Genomic DNA, 17,193 nt, shown 5'->3' on the forward strand with positions numbered 1-17,193 from the left:
ACTTTGTAAATATATCTTCCCAGCAGGATGTTATTTAATTAACAAATCAAGGAGCTTAAATCTTGATAATACACATGATAAGTGTTAATCACTGTATTGTTGGAAATATCTTGAGGATCTTTCTATGACTGGAGGGGGAAGGAAAAGGAGTCATTTCATATGTCATGCTGGCATGGTTGGATATATATAGAAGAGAAGATGATGATGAGAGAGGAAAGGTGGCGATGACTATAGAAATTGAGGGGGCGCATGCAACAACCCTCATTATTTTGTCCACGCAACCTCCCTCTTCACTATTCAAAATCTCGATTTAATTCTTTTGTCCGGCTTCAAGATATTTTGCTGGTTTCTGAAAAAGATAGTACATATAATTAACGGTGAAAGAAGGTTTATGATTTTTCATATCATTTGTAATTTTCAAACACCCTAAAGTTTCTTTCTTGTAAAATATATTATATGGAATATTTTATGCAAATCAGATAATCTTGTTAAAATTTTTATTTAATCCAATAATTTCTGTTGTTTTTAAATGAGTTCTTAATATATAATTTATATTATATTTTAACATGTTTTTTAAAATAAAAGCTTTTTAAACTTGAAGTCTGCACAACTCCAAAACTATCTTGTTCTATCAATTAGATCTTTAATTAGAAGAGATAATAAGAGTGAATAAGACTCAAACTCGTGACTACTTTGTCATAAAAAAATTGATACCATATGTCAAATAATCAATTCAACCTAATAGCTAAAGTTGTTAAGTAAAGCCCCTATATATCATTTATACTATTCTCTAATACTCTTTAATATCTAATAAATTTATTTATTAATGTATTAATTTTTCCTAATTTAATTAAAATTCAACAAAATTATTTTTTAAAAAATCAATACTATTTTTTATAATTTATTGTAAAAAAACATAGTTGAATTCAAGATTACAAATATCAACACATTTGATGGAACACGCATATTACAATTAACATATCTACACTTGATGGTGGTGTAGAATGCAAAATTTTACTATACACTATTAATTAAATCATCTATAGTTAAATATGTTTAATAATTAGAAAAGTTTTTACTATATATATATTAATATTTAAACCATCATAGTTAATTAAAATGCTTCTAAGTAATTATGTGATATTAATCACATGAATTATTGAACAATAAAAGTTATCTCATCACTTTATAATTTTACTATCTTGTTATTATAAGGTTAATAAATATAGAGTCATTTTATTTTATTGTTTATTAAGGGTGAAATAATATTTTTATTTTATTTGTTTAACCTATATATAATTTCTTTTTATTTAGGTTTAATTTGATTCCTTTTGAGTATTTGATTGCATTATGCAGTATTAATGAAACCCTACCTTTCTCCTTTCTTATTTTTGTATTTTTCTTTATTTTTTGGATTGTTTAACATGGTATCAGAGCCAAATTTCATGAGACGTGGCTTAATCTCAAACATAACTTCCGTGCATTCAACTATGTGACTGTACAATTTTTTATTTTTTTTTTTTTTGAGTGACTGTACAATTTTAAGAGAGTATTTGTTCAATTTCTACAACCTGGTATTTTGTTTTCCTTTCTTTTGTGTTATGGTTTTCTTTATTTGTTGATTATGGCCATTGAAAGAAACGATTTGCTTCAGTCTGTGAGTTTAGGTTAAATGGAAAATAATTATCTGTATTTGAGTTATATGATGAGAGATTTTCTTAAGAGTAAAAAGATGTGGGGATATGTTAGTGGAACTTCTATGAAACCTAGGAATACTGATGAGGGTTATACTGCTTTAATTCTTACGAGTCAAACAATGCAACAAATATTACTTGGATTAACAATTTTGTTAAGCATTTTATAGGTATACAGTTAGCGATGTATGAGACATTAAAAGAGATTTGAGATCATCTGCAAAGGTTATTCACTCAATCAAAATTTTCAAAGTAGTATCAATTGGAGAATGACATACGAGCTCTTTACAAGAAGAATACGAGTATTCATGAGTTTTATTCTGCTATGATAGATCTTTTGGATCAACTGACTCTTACAGAATCGATATAATTAAAGGTATGTGGTGCTTATATTGCTCGCAAAGAGCAGCGTCGATTGGTACAATTTTTAATGGCACTTCACAATGATTTTAAAAGATTTAAAGGTTAAATTTTGCATCGTTCTTTATTTTTTTTTTTCTATTGACTCAATTGTTAGTGAGTTATTAGTTGAAAAAATACATCTTCAATTTTATTCTAAAAAGGGAATTATTTTCACTTCTAATCCTTATGTACTAGTAGTATCTTTTAAACCACTCTCTAATAATCAGAATAAGCCTTACATAAGGGTTGCCTTTAATGAGTGTAATTTCTATAAGTAGAAGGATCATTGGAAGACTTAGTGTCCTAAGTTGAGATAGCAAAATAAATCTTAGCAGCAATCTTAAGCTTAAAAGCTTCGCAATCAGTTACAATCAAATGCTCATAAGCCACTTTAGAGTTACAAACCACCATAGTCTAATACCATAACAGTAGTTTCATTAGGTCCTTTCACTAATTCTAATACTATGACTGAGCAATTTTAGAAGCTTTTCTCCTTACATCCACACATCCATAAGCTATGTCTGCTTTTTCTTCTGTAGGTTAGTTGTCTTATAGTTCTTTGGGTATGTTATATTCTGAATGAGTATTAGATTCTGGTGCTTCATATCATATGTCTTTAGATTCTTCATCTTTTGCTTCTGTGACTCATTCATCTTCTATTCCTGTCATGACTGTTGATGACACTTCTATGTATATAGCAAGTTTTGGTTTTGTTGTCACACCTCATTTGTCTCTCCCTAATGTTTATTTTATTCTGAAACTCACATTGAATCTTGCTTCTATTGGTTAATTTTATGGTTCTAGTAATTATTTAGTCATCTTTTCCTTTTCTTTTTGTTGTATGTAGGATCTGTAGTCTCATAAGCTGATTGAAACAGGTCATATAAAAAGGAGACTATATATATTTTAGATGAGTTAAAAGTGTATGTTGTTGCGGCTATTAGTGTTGATTTGTCTTCTTTTCATTTGAATCTTTTCTCTTTTAGTTTTTATTTATAGCATTCTCATCTAGGTTATGTTTCGTCTTCTCATTTGAGATTTTTGACATCCACATGAGCTATAAAATTTTTACAAACTTATGATATTTCTGATTGTAAAGGATGTAAACTAGCAAAACTTTCTGCTTTACCTTTTAATCAAAGTATTTCTGTTTCTTCTTCTCTATTTGATTTAATTCATTCTGATGTATGAGAACTTTCTTATGTTGCCATAAAAAGAGGGTCTCGATATTATGTTTCTTTTATTGATAATCATACTTATTATATTATGTTTCTTGATATTATGTTTTTCTCATTTCAAAACGTTGTATGAGTATGCCATGATTAATCTTTTTTTTAGAGTTTTTGGTTATACTTATTTTGTTCTTTATCCTCATGTAGAATGTAACAAGTTTTCCTCTTGATGTGCTATTTATGTCTTTCTTGGTTATGGTGAAGGTAAAAAGCGGTATTGTTGTTTTGACCTAATAACTCAGAAACTTTATGTGTCTCATCATGTTGTTTTTCTCAAGCATATACTTTTCTTTTCTATTCCATCTATTACTTATAGCTTGACTAGATCTGATCTTATTCATATAGATTATTTTTATGAGGATTCTGATAGTTTATCATCTTAGGTTCCTAGTATTTTAAATCCATTTTCTCATGTTCTTATCCCGTTACTTTTACATTCTACACAACCAATTCATACTGATCATTCTATAGGTACTGATACTTTACTTTCCGGTACACCTGAAGCTCATTTTTCTTTTATGGTCCCTTAAACTTCGTCCGAGCTTGTGAATCTATCTCTACGTCAATCTATATGCATTTTAAGCCCACAAAGTTACTTGATTTTGCCTATTCTTATTGTTCTTTATTTTTTACTTTCTTTTTAGCTTCTATTTATTGTCTCTCTGAGTTGTCTTATAAAAAGGAAATTCTTGATCCTTTTTTGCAGCAAATTATAGATGGAGAACTTTCAATTTTGCATAAGACAGATATTTAAAATTTGGTTCCTCTATCTTCTAATAAGAATGTTATTGGTTATTGTTTGGTGTATAACATTAAAACTAGTTTTTGATAGATCTATTGAGTGATAAGACTGGTTGTAAAATGATGAATACTCTCAATAGTATTGTATGGATTATAAAGAGACATTTGCTCTTATTGTAAAAATAAATATTATTCATACTTTCATTGCGGTAATTTTGGTTCGTCAATGACATATCTTTTAAATTGATGTTAAAAATGCCTTATTGAATAGAAATCTTCAAGAAGAAGTTTATATGACGCCTCCTCTTGGTGTTTCATATGATTTTAGGTATGTTTGCAAGCTCAAGAAAATATTATATGGTCTCGGACAAACACCTCATGCTTGGTTTGAGAATTTTTCTATTGTGATATCTTCCCTTAGATTTGTTTCTAATAGTCATAATTTTGCTATTTTTGTTAAGGGCATTAATTCAGGTCATATCATTTTGTCTTTATATGTTGATGACATGATTATTACCAGTGATGATATTGATAATATTTAAGTTTTGAAGACATAGTTAGCTAGATAGTTTGAAATGAAGGATTTAGGTTTTCTACGATATTTCTTAAACATTGAGGTGGCCTACTCACTTAGAAGTTATCTTCTTTCTCAGTCGAAATATGTTGCAGATATTCTTGAGCGGGTTAGATTTGTAGATACTTCCATTGAGGTTAACACAAAGTATTTTTATTCTAATAGTTTACTTTTATCAGATCCTACTTCATATCGTACTATTATTGAGAGCTTGATATTGCATATGTTGTTCATATTGTTAGTTAGTTTGTTGCTTCTCATATTATTGTTCATTAGGAAACTGTTCTTTAGGTAACTGTTCTTTATATTTTGCAATATCTTCGAGTACAGTCTTTTAGAGTTTTCTACTTCTATCCATCTCTTGCTTGGAGTTACGTGCATATTCTAATGCTGATCATGATAGTGATCCCATAGATCACAAGTCTATTATTGATTTCTGTATCTTTTTGGGTGATTCTCTTATTTCTTGAAAGAGCACAAAACAATATATTATTTCTCAATTTTCAACTAAAGCATAATATCGTGTTATGACATCTATTACAAAATAGATTGTTTGGTTACGTTGGCTACTTGTAGATAAGAGAGTTTCTCTTTCTCATCTCACTCCTATGTACTGTGACAACGAAAGTTCTATTCAGATTACTCAAAACTCAGTTTTTTTAATGAACGAACCAAGTACAATGAGATCGATTGTCATCTTACTTGTCATCATCTCAAGCATGACATCATTATTTTGCCCTTTGTTTCTTCTTTTTCTTTGCAAATTGCAGATTTCTTTACAAAGTCGCATTTTATTTTTGCTTTCATTTTCGTTTTCTAGTTGGTAAACTCTCGGTATTTGTAACCGTCACATTATGAGTTTAATGGGAGATGTTAAGAAATATATAGTTATTTTGTTGTATTGTTTATTAAGGGTAAAATAATCTTTTTATTTTCTTTATTTAGCTTACATATAGTCTCTTTATATTTATATTAAACTAATTTCGTTTGAGTTTCTGATTGCATTATGCAATATCAAAGAAACCCTAATTTACTTCCTCATTTTTTTATTTTTTTATTTCTCTTTATTTCTTTGGAATTTATATTGTTTAACACTAACTAAACACAATATTCATGATAAAAAAAAGTATCTTATTTAATCACACACACCCAGAAAAAAAGAAAAAAAAGAAAAAGAAAGTACCGTACATCCACTTTGTAACAGGGCAGCATCCAATGTGGTTTATGTGTGAAAAGGAGATTTATTAATCATGTTAGTCATAAGCACAGACTTCATTGTTCCATTATGATATATCTAAGTTCAATTAACTTCGTCTATGAAGATGTTTCCAATTTTAATTTCCACATTTTATATCGAGAGTTTTCCGCCCCCTTAAAACATGTCAAGAAAATTTATTTAACTTCTATATTTTCAATAATTACTTCTCAATCATATTAATTAGTTAAAAGAAATAAAATTACAACGCCAACAAATAGTAGTTTAAAGAAAATATTTATTTTTATTAAAAAACATGGTATGGAGTAAATTCATAACTATTAATTTTGAAGTGATTAAAATATCAGGTGCTACTATATAATGTATTATATGTCTTATTTCACTAAAAAAAACTAAGAAAATATGAAGATATTGGGGGCACAATCAACTTATACAGCCTCCCAACATATACAAAAATCAATTAATCCGGTTTATTTCTATGTAATGTATTGTTTTAACATATACAAAAATCAATTAATCCAGTTTATTTCTATGTAATGTATTTCTTTTAGTTTTTTTTAGTTGAAATTACAGCTACATTAAACACGGTAGAATTGATTCAATCAGATCATAATACAAATTATAATAAAGATCCACACAGGATCATTAATAGAAATAGAAAATTTATAAAAATAACTCCTTTCCGAGGGTATTGTTTTTTATATTGTTTTTGGTTGATAACTAGTTTAATGCTCTCCTTTGCAAGGGCTTGGTATGCTATTTTTGAACATTTAATTTTTTTTATGATTTTAATTAGAATATTTAATTCATTTTGGTTTTATAATGAACAATGTTTTTTTTTAGATATGTTGAAACGTATTTTTTTTTATTTGAACTTTCATGGCCTTGCTCGTTTTTAAAACTTTAAATATGCCAAAGTAGTTCAATAGATGTATATTTTTTTAGGAATTACATTTAAAAAAATACTATATGAAAAAATTCCTTTTAATTTGTTCTTGTTTTGTTTTATAAGAGTTGTTGCTATAATTTCTTTTCATATGTTTATAATCTAGTCCAATACTTGTACAAAAAAAAAATTTATAATTAAAATAAAATCAGCAAAAGAAAATAATTGATGCAATACTAGTACGTGAATAAAACAAGTTAACATCATTTTGCTTTTAAAGTACCTACAATTGGAATCCTCGTTTCGGCACTCTATCTTCGTCAATTACAATAAAATTTAGATTATAATAATTACTGATAATTGGGCTTGTTTCTAATTTTTTTTATTTAATTTATTTTTTTAAAATTTATTGTGTTTTTTCTAGCTATTATCTAAATGGCTATTTCATTAATAAATTAATTGATTATTAAAAAAAAAACACTAACTTCTTGTCACACTAGCACAATTATTTTTAGAAACACCACTACACCTCATCAATTTCATCTTACTATTAGCAATTTATTTTTATATTTTTATTAAGGATTTAACTGAAAGATGATAAGGGTGTAAATAAAAACATAATTCAATCTATTAACAACTTTAGAGTTTTTGATATAAATTGACTTGATGTTCAATATTTTTCTGTTACCTTTTTTTTTTCTCGGTTTGCACTTGGTAAAAATATGCAACACATATATTAATCTAAAACTTACAATTTGATATTTTATTTGTTTTTTTTAAAATAACTAAAAATAGATATAGAGGGTGTTTAGAAGTGTGGTTGTGGTTGCTTTTCAAAGTACTTTTTACTCAGAAAAGTATGTCAATAATGTTTTTTTTTTTTAAAATTATTTTTGAGATCAACACATCAAAATGATTTGCAAACATTAAAAACATATTAATTCAAAAAAAAAAAAAAGAGAAAAATTTCAATTTTTTTCGTAAGCGCTTTTGAAAAGCACTTCCAAACAACCTCATATTATGAGAACTTTTAACTTATAGATTTTTATTAAAAAAAAATTAAACTCTCTCTTAAGATGACATTAATACAAAATTTTAATGTAATATATAAATAATAAAACAAAAAAAAACATATGTTTTTAAATAATTGGATTAAATATACATGATAATTAATGTTTGGTTACTGTCCCGAGATAGAAAAGACAAAAAAAGTGAGAACAAAATAGAAAAAAAGATGAAGATATAATTGTATTTGGTAGTGATGTATAAATAAAATGATTATCTTTATATCTTATTTGGTTATGGTGGACAAGACATGATAAATATATAAAAAATAAATTTTATCTTAATATGTATTGTTGTCAAACTTACATATTTTTAAAAATAATTAGATATTTTTTTTTAACTTTAGTTTATATTAAGTGTTGAAATTAATAATATTATAATAACTTTAGTTATAAAACCAGAACTGACCTCATGGGTTGACCCCATGCCTAGATTGATCCAAGTTTAAGAAAAAAATAGAGGAAGATTGACTTGACCTGATTCGATAAAATACCCAAGTCAACCCGAGAAAAGATTAAGGTAAAAATCCAATTGACATTTTTTAAAAATGTTTTTAGTCAAAACAAAGTTGTTTTGATTATTTTTTATTTTTTCAGTCAACTAGGTTAACCCTCTCTACCCGTGACCAGAACCTTATATCAGGTCAATTCTCAAGTTAGGTTTTAAGACTATGATAATAACTATTTTTATTTATATGTTGACTTTGATCAACCTGTGTTGAGCCTATCTACCTGTGAGTTTGGGCATTACTCTGGTTGATCATCGAGTTGAGTTTTAAAATTATGATAATAACAATTTTTATCTTTCTTTGACCTGTGTTGACATTCTTGATTCGTGACCTGAACCTTGCCTAGAGTTGACTCCTGAATCAAGTTTTAAAATCATGATAATAACTAATTTTATTTTCATATTAACTCGAGTCAATAGTCAACCCCACTTGTGCCCCTAACTTTGCTCTAGGTGGACTCCAAATCGAGTTTTAAAATTATGATAATAACCATTTTTATTTCTATATTAGCCTAGGTTAACCTGACTCTTGACTCGGGTCTCGACCAGTAACCTAGGTTTTTCCCTAGATCAGCTCTCGAGTTGAGTTTTAAGATTATAATAATAACTATTTTTATCTTTACATGTTTTAATTAGATAGTTTTGGAATTTAGAGATTTTTACTAGGATATTTTAGGAATAAAAAATAATAAATATTATTTTTATAAATATATATTCTCTATACTTTCTGTTTTGAAATTACAAAAATTAACTTTAAAATTATCATAGAAATATATTTACTTTTATATGCTTGTTTTTATCTTTTCACTCAAACACATTTCTATCTCCACTGTATTTATTTTTTAAATCCTAAAACAATAACCAAACACTACTTTAATCACCTATGATATATCATTACATGATTTATCAATAAAAAAAACTTTTATATAATACCACCATATTGATTGTTGCATTTATTATCCATGCATGTATAAACAGATACGTAGATATATATGTCCTAAGTAACCATGCAAATTGCCTGTGTGTAGCAACATTAACTTGCAATCATCCTCAAGTAATTTCTATTTGGGAAATTATTTCTTGTTAAATTGTATCAAGTTCCCACGTATATAAAAGAAAAAGGATAGAGTAAACATGGTTACGAGAGAAGATAAAAAACGCAAGGCATTTTCATCCACCATGACGATTAAGCCGGCGGAGCACACGCGTTGCTAGCAAGAGTGCGTCTTGCTTTCTCACACCTCCACCTCCATCTAGAGAGAGGAGGAGGTGATTAGGTAGTGTGTGGGGCTTTAAAGTGGAAAAAAGCTTCAAAGTGCCAAAACCAAAGGGGGGTGTGGAAACAAAAGAAAAGAAAAACAAAGCAGCTCGCCAGCAGCTAAAGCAACAGCAAATAATCTGCACCTAGCACCAAAACCACACAGCAACACAGCAACACAGCAACACAGCAACCATACAAGCTGGGAATTAAGAAAAAAAATGAAGAAAATGATGATATTTGATTAGACGTGAGATGACAGGATATGTGAAAACAAAACCAAAAACAAAAAACATGCTCTGATGTTCTGTCTGGTATTTGGGGTGTTCTCTTTTACTCCTCCTCCCTTCCTCAATCCCAATATTCCCCTCTCCTTTTTCACTTGGAAAAAAAAAAAAAAAAACCACTCCAGCTACAACTAGTAAGTAGGAGTCTCTCCTCTCTTCTTTTTAACTCTCACGCCTCACATGTTGTAGACCTAAGAAAAATACTTGTCCACTACACATAATTCCAAGAAAGAAACAAAGGTGTTCTTTTTTAACAAGGGGAGATATAACCCTGAACTGGTTGTTATTCTATATTCTTAACAACTCAAACCTTGATTGTTCTTAAGCATGAGCAAACTTAAGATCCTCCTGCTTGTGTTCGGCCTTTAAGCCAACTATAGTACAGTCCGATCTGCGCCGAAGTTTCGCCAAACGGTAATTCTTTCGTTCGTAGCCCTCATGTATGTATTTATCTATCTGGGATGAAGCTTTGGGAATGTTTCTTTTCTTTTTCTTTTTTACGTTTTGTTGATTTCTTCGATTCTTGTTCATTTTTGTTGTTTGAATGGTAGAAGGGATGATGGGTGTAAGCTCAACGTGCAAGGATGGAAGTACTAAGATAGCAATGGACAACGGAAAGTACGTAAGGTACACACCAGAGCAAGTGGAAGCACTAGAAAGGCTTTACCATGAATGTCCTAAACCAACTTCTACGCGTCGCCAACAGTTGATCAGGGAATGCCCTATTCTTTCTCACATCGAGCCTAAGCAAATCAAAGTCTGGTTCCAAAATCGAAGGTAATCCTCTTAGTTACACATAATATTAGACCAAAAGTTAAATGATCTTACTGTTCATGATTTAGTTTATTTTTTTGGTCTTCGATTCCTTACAATTTTTCATTTCTTTTTTTGTTTAATCCGTACAGATGTAGAGAGAAGCAGAGGAAAGAGGCATCGCGGCTGCAAGCTGTGAATAGGAAATTGACAGCAATGAATAAGTTGTTAATGGAGGAGAACGATAGGCTGCAAAAGCAGGTGTCACAGTTGGTGTATGAGAATAGTTACTTCCGCCAGCAGACACAAAACGTAAGGATCTACCCTTTTTCTTTTTTAATTTGTTTTGATTTACTTAAATTATGAGAGAGACTGGGAGGAAAAAAAATGAAATTCAGAACCAATATGGTTCTTTGTTGGGCTATGAATTTTCTTTCCATGTTGAATTCAAGTTGATTTGAGTGCTGTTAGGCCAACATATGATTAACAATTTCTTTTCATTCTTAATTCTGTTTGTTGGCTAATTAAATTAGATAACTTCAAGTTTTCGTGGTAATTAGCTGTTACTGAATCTTGGTATATATATAAAAAATGTTTTTGTTTCAATTTTTGTTGGGTGGTTTCTGAGTTTAATTTGTTGTTTTGCAGGCTACAGCCCTTGCCACCACGGACACAAGCTGTGAATCCGTGGTGACCAGTGGTCAGCACCACTTGACTCCTCAGCATCCACCAAGGGATGCCAGCCCTGCAGGGTTAGTGGAATATTTGCAGCTTGTTCATGTTGGGTTATTTTCTGGCCTCGTTTTCTACAATTCCTTTGTTGTATTCTACAAAGTGGCTTAAGAGGTTGTGTTTGTATGTTTTCTAGACTTTTGTCCATTGCGGAGGAGAATTTAGCACAGTTTCTTTCGAAGGCCACAGGAACTGCTGTCGAGTGGGTCCAAATGCCTGGGATGAAGGTTACTGCTTAATTACTTTACCATCATTATTTACCTTGTTAATCCCATTCCTTCGTTCTTAGACACTGTTTGGATAAATTAAATAGAATCACTATAATCTTGCCATGCTTCTAAGCAACACCTAGATCTCATCATGCAGATATCTAGGATGCCACTATCCCATTTTTTTTTACATGCCAACATGTCCCCTTTTTTCCTGTTGACATGCTTCTCTTCTATCGAAGAAGGTAAGAGAATGTTTAATAACCTAAGTTGGGAAATAAAAACGATTCCACAAAGCAATCTGACCAATGGATGCATAAAATATTTCACGCCTTCCTGTTAAACCAATAATTTAGTTTATAATATGTTGTTGACAAGGTAAGTTGCTAAAGCAAAAAGGCAGAAATCAGCCTTCCTTTCATTTGAAGCATTATCCAGACATTGTTTCCTGACAAATGAGATTCTTCCCCATCTTGATATTTTTAGTCCCATGCTATCCTGTTGCTTGGCAGCAGAACCTGTGCCATAATTAACATTTATTTTAATGAGCTAGTACCAATTAACTGATAATTTGTTTTTCTTAAACTTGGGATGGGTCTAAGGTCTTGTTTCTGGTGTTTAATTTCCTTTTTTGTGTATCTGTGCAGCCTGGTCCGGATTCCATTGGAATCGTTGCTATTTCTCATGGTTGCACTGGTGTCGCAGCACGTGCATGCGGCCTTGTGGGTCTAGAACCGACGAGAGTATGTCCTTCCTCTGCTTGGTGTAAAGAGTACAATCCTTGGTTGTGAATTAGTGAAGGATTAATTTTTTCCTGTGTAGGTTGCTGAAATCCTCAAGGATCGGCCATCATGGTTTCGTGATTGCCGAGCTGTGGATGTTATCAATGCGATGTCCACTGCAAATGGTGGAACCATTGAACTGCTTTATATGCAGGTATGGAACTCACCGTTTCACTCCAGTTATTTCTGGCTTAGTTTTGTTATTGAATCTTCTCACCTGTGAGCTCTGTGTTGGTTCAGCTCTATGCTCCTACAACTTTGGCACCAGCTCGTGACTTCTTGTTACTGCGCTACACATCTGTTTTGGAAGATGGTAGTCTTGTGGTATGTGACAAAGTGTCAAATTTTTATGATTAAAGTCTCTCTCTCTCTCTCTCGATACGGTGCCAATTTAATTGTGCTGCTTGCTAGGTCTGTGAGAGATCACTAAACAACACTCAAAATGGTCCGAGTATGCCACCCACTCAGCATTTTGTGAGAGCAGAAATGTTGCCTAGCGGGTATCTTATCAGACCTTGTGAAGGAGGTGGATCAATTATTCATATAGTTGATCATATGGACTTGGAGGTATGTAAATCTTGTCACTTTGTATTATGAGTGTACCTGCTCCCTTGCTATTCGAACTAAATCATTACCTTCATGTAGCCTTGGAGTGTTCCTGAAGTGTTGCGCCCACTTTATGAGTCATCGACGTTGCTTGCCCAGAAGACAACAATGGCGGTAAGACTTTCTCTATTCAAGATATTGTCACTTCATGTTCTTCTGTTGCATTTCTCCATGCGAAACATATCATGCTATGATTTCTAGTTTGATGGTTTCTCTGCACTAAACGCAGGATAGTGTAATTTTGATGGACATCAACTTTCTATTTATCCAAGGGATCTGATATAACCATGGCATTTTATGCAGGCTTTACGCCATTTGAGGCAGATTTCTCAAGAAATTTCCCAGCCAAATGTCACTGGTTGGGGAAGAAGACCTGCAGCTCTACGTGCACTAAGTCAAAGACTGAGCAAGTATATAGCGGTTACTCTTTGGACTGAACTTGTAAGTATTATCATCAACACATCGGGGTCTTAACACATCCTATTTTACAGGGGCTTCAATGAAGCTGTTAATGGATTTGCTGATGAGGGATGGTCTTTGTTGGAAAGTGATGGCATTGATGATGTAACAGTTCTTGTAAACTCTTCTCCTACCAAAACGATGGGAGTAAATTTTTCGTATGACAATGGATTTCCATCCATGAACAATGCAGTGCTTTGTGCAAAAGCATCCATGTTATTACAGGTAAGTTCAGTGCTTGTGTTCAATGACAGCAGGATATCTGCAGAATTTGAAAATGATACTTCTACACACATTAGATGCTAAATGTATATATTTGTTGGTATGTAAATCAAGGAGTTGCAACTTTGTCAGCTGAAACATCCTTCATGGTCAATAATCGTATTACTTTCTACCTTAAAAGAAACTAACTAGCAATTCAACGAAGTGATTTTCTTTTCTTTCTTTCTTTTTGTCATGTAGAACGTGCCTCCAGCAATACTTCTCAGATTCTTGCGTGAACATCGATCAGAATGGGCAGACAATGGAATTGATGCTTATGCAGCTTCGGCCATTAAAGCTGGTCCTTGCAGCTTGCCAATGTCTCGAGCTGGAAATTTTGGTGGTCAAGTTATCCTCCCCCTGGCTCACACAATTGAGAATGAGGAGGCAAGTACTCCACTGTTTGATCATTTGGGTTTTAGTATTCTCTCATTTTTGGTTCCATCCTCTGACAAAAATCCTTGCAAGTTTCTGTTTTCTAATGCCATGGCATAGCTGAATAATAATGTCTGTCCATTGCAGTTTATAGAGGTCATTAAACTTGAAAATATGGGTTATCGGGAGGACATGCTCATGCCGGGTGATGTTTTCCTGTTACAGGTAAATGTTACTTCATCTTGATTAATTTTCATTACTACAGATATTTCACTTTGTGTTTATATTAAGTTTTATCTTTTTTTTTTAAGTTGCCAACACTTATTATAGCATCCACTCTTGCAAAAGAGTTAAGTCACCACGTTTTTTTTTTTATCCAAACAAAATGTACTTAAATTCGTTGTTGATTTCTAATGTTCCTGGTTACCTTATTTCTTCAGCTTTGTAGTGGCGTGGATGAGAATGCTGTTGGCACTTGCGCAGAACTCATCTTTGCCCCAATTGATGCGTCTTTTTCTGATGATGCTCCTATTATTCCTTCTGGTTTCCGCATAATTCCTCTTGATTCTGGGATGGTGAGTGTTCATATAAGACAAGTGGAAATGATGTCTTGCTGTTTTTGTCATGTTATTAGTGTTCTTGTTGATCTATTAAAAACTGCTGCTTGATGTCAGTTCCTACTTCCTGACCTTTTTCCCATTCATGTGATGCAGGATGCGTCGAGTCCAAACCGCACACTTGACCTTGCATCTGCTCTGGAGGTTGGACCTGCCGGAAACAGAGCATCAGGTGATCTTTCAGGCCGCAGTGGGTGCACAAAATCAGTGATGACAATAGCATTCCAATTTGCATTTGAGATGCACCTTCAAGAGAATGTAGCATCCATGGCTCGCCAGTATGTTCGTAGTATCATAGCTTCTGTTCAGCGGGTAGCATTAGCGCTCTCCCCTTCTCATTTTGGTTCTCAAGCTGGTTTTTGGCCACCACATGGAACCCCTGAAGCGCACACACTTGCTCGTTGGATATGCGAAAGCTACAGGTGTGGCACTTTGATCTTTGTCTTGGATCCTTGTATCTATATCTACTTATCCTAAACACTTTTATCTACTTAATTTGTTTTTCATTTCAATGATTTAGCCTAAAACTGTCTGATCTTATTTCCAGGTGCTATCTAGGTGTGAAACTGCTTAAAAATGAAGGAAGTGAATCTATTCTTAAAACACTCTGGCATCACTCTGATGCACTAGTGTGCTGCTCTTTGAAGGTATTTCTAAATTATAGATGCAATTTTGTTCTCTACATCACAGTCTACTTTAAAATATTCTCTAATCATTGGGGAAATTTATGTATTTCATTGTAGTTGTACGATGCACTATAGTTTGACAAGAACATGGCACTGAAACAATATGCATAGTCCTGGACATAACCCTCCCCTTTTGTCTTAAAAATGACGAGATGCTTCATGTCCCTTGTAGGAACTAGCTTCTAAAATCTTCTCTTCCCATCAGCCTATTGCATTGTGCTCTAGTGCAGATTTGACCTTTATTGTCTCCATGTGAATCAATAATTGTTTATTTTCTAATCAAGGAACTTTATTCTTCTCCCCTTTCCGCATTGCAGAACATAGATTTGGATTATTAAAATATGTTAACTTGATTAGTGCTCTATGCAGGCTCTGCCGGTTTTCACGTTTTCAAATCAGGCTGGACTTGACATGCTTGAGACAACTTTGGTTGCTCTTCAAGACATCACTTTGGAAAAGATATTTGATGATAATGGAAGGAAAACATTGTGCTCTGAGTTCCCACAAATAATGCAGCAGGTACAGTAACTATTAGAATGCACGTAAGGCAAGTTGGTAAGAAAAATTAACACAGAAGAATATAGGATCGTCTAAACAGGAACTGGGGGGATGTAGGGAAACACGAAAGGAAATTTATGTTCTATCTCAGGTCCCTAGCATTTCCTGAGCTTCAAATCTCTGTATGTTCTCAATTTCTTTTGCAAGGTCAATGGCGCCAGTAGAAGTATGTCAAGAACCTTGGCGATGACTATTTAGTGACCAAACGTTAAGTAAACATCTGGGAAACAATAGAACACATTTTTCTCAAGCTTTATGAGCTTATGCAATCGAAACAGGTTTCCTGATATTAAGGAATAATGTTTTCCCTTGAAAATGAGCACATGCAACCTTCAAAGCAAGTGAGAAACTGAATTGTGTTTTTGGGGCCAAACATATGGATCATAATTCCAAGTAATACACAGTAAAGTTTTGGCTGCTTTAGCATGAACATTCTCACTTGGATCCATTGAATGTAACCCTACCTTTTGATGGGCGTGCTATAGCTTTATACAAACTAAAAATGTTGAACTAAAACTAAAATCCCCTTACTGGCTGCCTGTGAAGGTCCTTTATTTATTTAGAGTTATGTGCTAACAAAGTTGGTTCCTTTGATACTAGCTAGTAGCTAATACTGGTTTTCATCCCAGGTTGATCCACTAAAAGAAAAGTAACTGTTTTCCTCCATTTTATCAAGTATTGTTGTTAACTTGTTGCAAATTGCTGTCAGCAGGGTTTCATGTGCCTTCCAGGTGGTATCTGCCTGTCAAGTATGGGAAGGCCAGTCTCCTATGAGAGAGCAGTGGCATGGAAGGTATTGAACGAAGAAGAAAGCGCTCACTGCATCTGCTTCATGTTCATGAACTGGTCTTTTGTGTGACGCTTCGGACAAAACATAAACCCTGAAAGTAAAACAGATTAGAACAAACTGAAACTGGTTCAGAAGCTTTGAAGTGCCTTGATACTGTAATGAGCATGATGCAGCAATGGCATCTGGGACCCCGTTTTTTGTTGCCCATCTCTGTGTAGGGCCCCTTTTGTTAATGTTGCTCTTCTCTTTGCACTCTGCTCTATACTTTATTTATGAAAGTCTAAGCTTATCTCTCCCACCAAACAAGGCAATCTGTCTACGCTAATGTTTAAGAAAGTCACACCATTGCTTGCTGCACTTGTCTTTGTATTAAAATGACGCGGCGATGAAGAAATGTGCAGTGTATAACCTTAAAAACGACAGGTTACAAGGGAAAGTATTAGAACCACTTGTCTGATCACAAGAAATATATAAACAAAGTAACAATAATAAATAAAATTAAG

The 17,193-nt window shown here is 32.5% G+C and overlaps 1 protein-coding gene across 3 annotated transcripts; it reads left to right on the forward strand.

Annotated features, from left to right (window-relative positions):
- The first annotated feature begins 9,667 nt into the window (after window positions 1-9,667).
- Window positions 9,668-16,942, forward strand: LOC118053663 (homeobox-leucine zipper protein ATHB-8). 3 transcript variants are annotated; one of them, XM_073406330.1, is made up of 19 exons: window positions 9,668-10,302; window positions 10,414-10,639; window positions 10,768-10,927; window positions 11,264-11,367; window positions 11,484-11,574; window positions 12,204-12,299; window positions 12,379-12,492; window positions 12,579-12,662; window positions 12,750-12,905; window positions 12,984-13,058; window positions 13,248-13,354; window positions 13,436-13,628; window positions 13,866-14,051; window positions 14,187-14,264; window positions 14,480-14,614; window positions 14,753-15,078; window positions 15,204-15,303; window positions 15,712-15,861; window positions 16,613-16,942. In XM_073406330.1, exons 2-19 carry the CDS (start codon window positions 10,419-10,421, stop codon window positions 16,757-16,759), a joined length of 2,523 nt encoding a protein of 840 aa, XP_073262431.1. In that variant the 5' UTR covers window positions 9,668-10,302; window positions 10,414-10,418; the 3' UTR covers window positions 16,760-16,942. The 3 variants fall into 3 exon arrangements, with proteins under 3 accessions (XP_073262431.1, XP_034920865.1, XP_034920864.1); XM_035064974.2 differs by having other exon boundaries at window positions 9,668-10,276; window positions 10,417-10,639; XM_035064973.2 differs by having other exon boundaries at window positions 9,669-10,276.
- Window positions 16,943-17,193: the final 251 nt, after the last annotated feature.

The sequence above is a fragment of the Populus alba genome, chromosome 18 (assembly GCF_005239225.2).
Source record: "Populus alba chromosome 18, ASM523922v2, whole genome shotgun sequence".
NCBI classification, from domain to species: Eukaryota; Viridiplantae; Streptophyta; class Magnoliopsida; order Malpighiales; family Salicaceae; genus Populus; species Populus alba.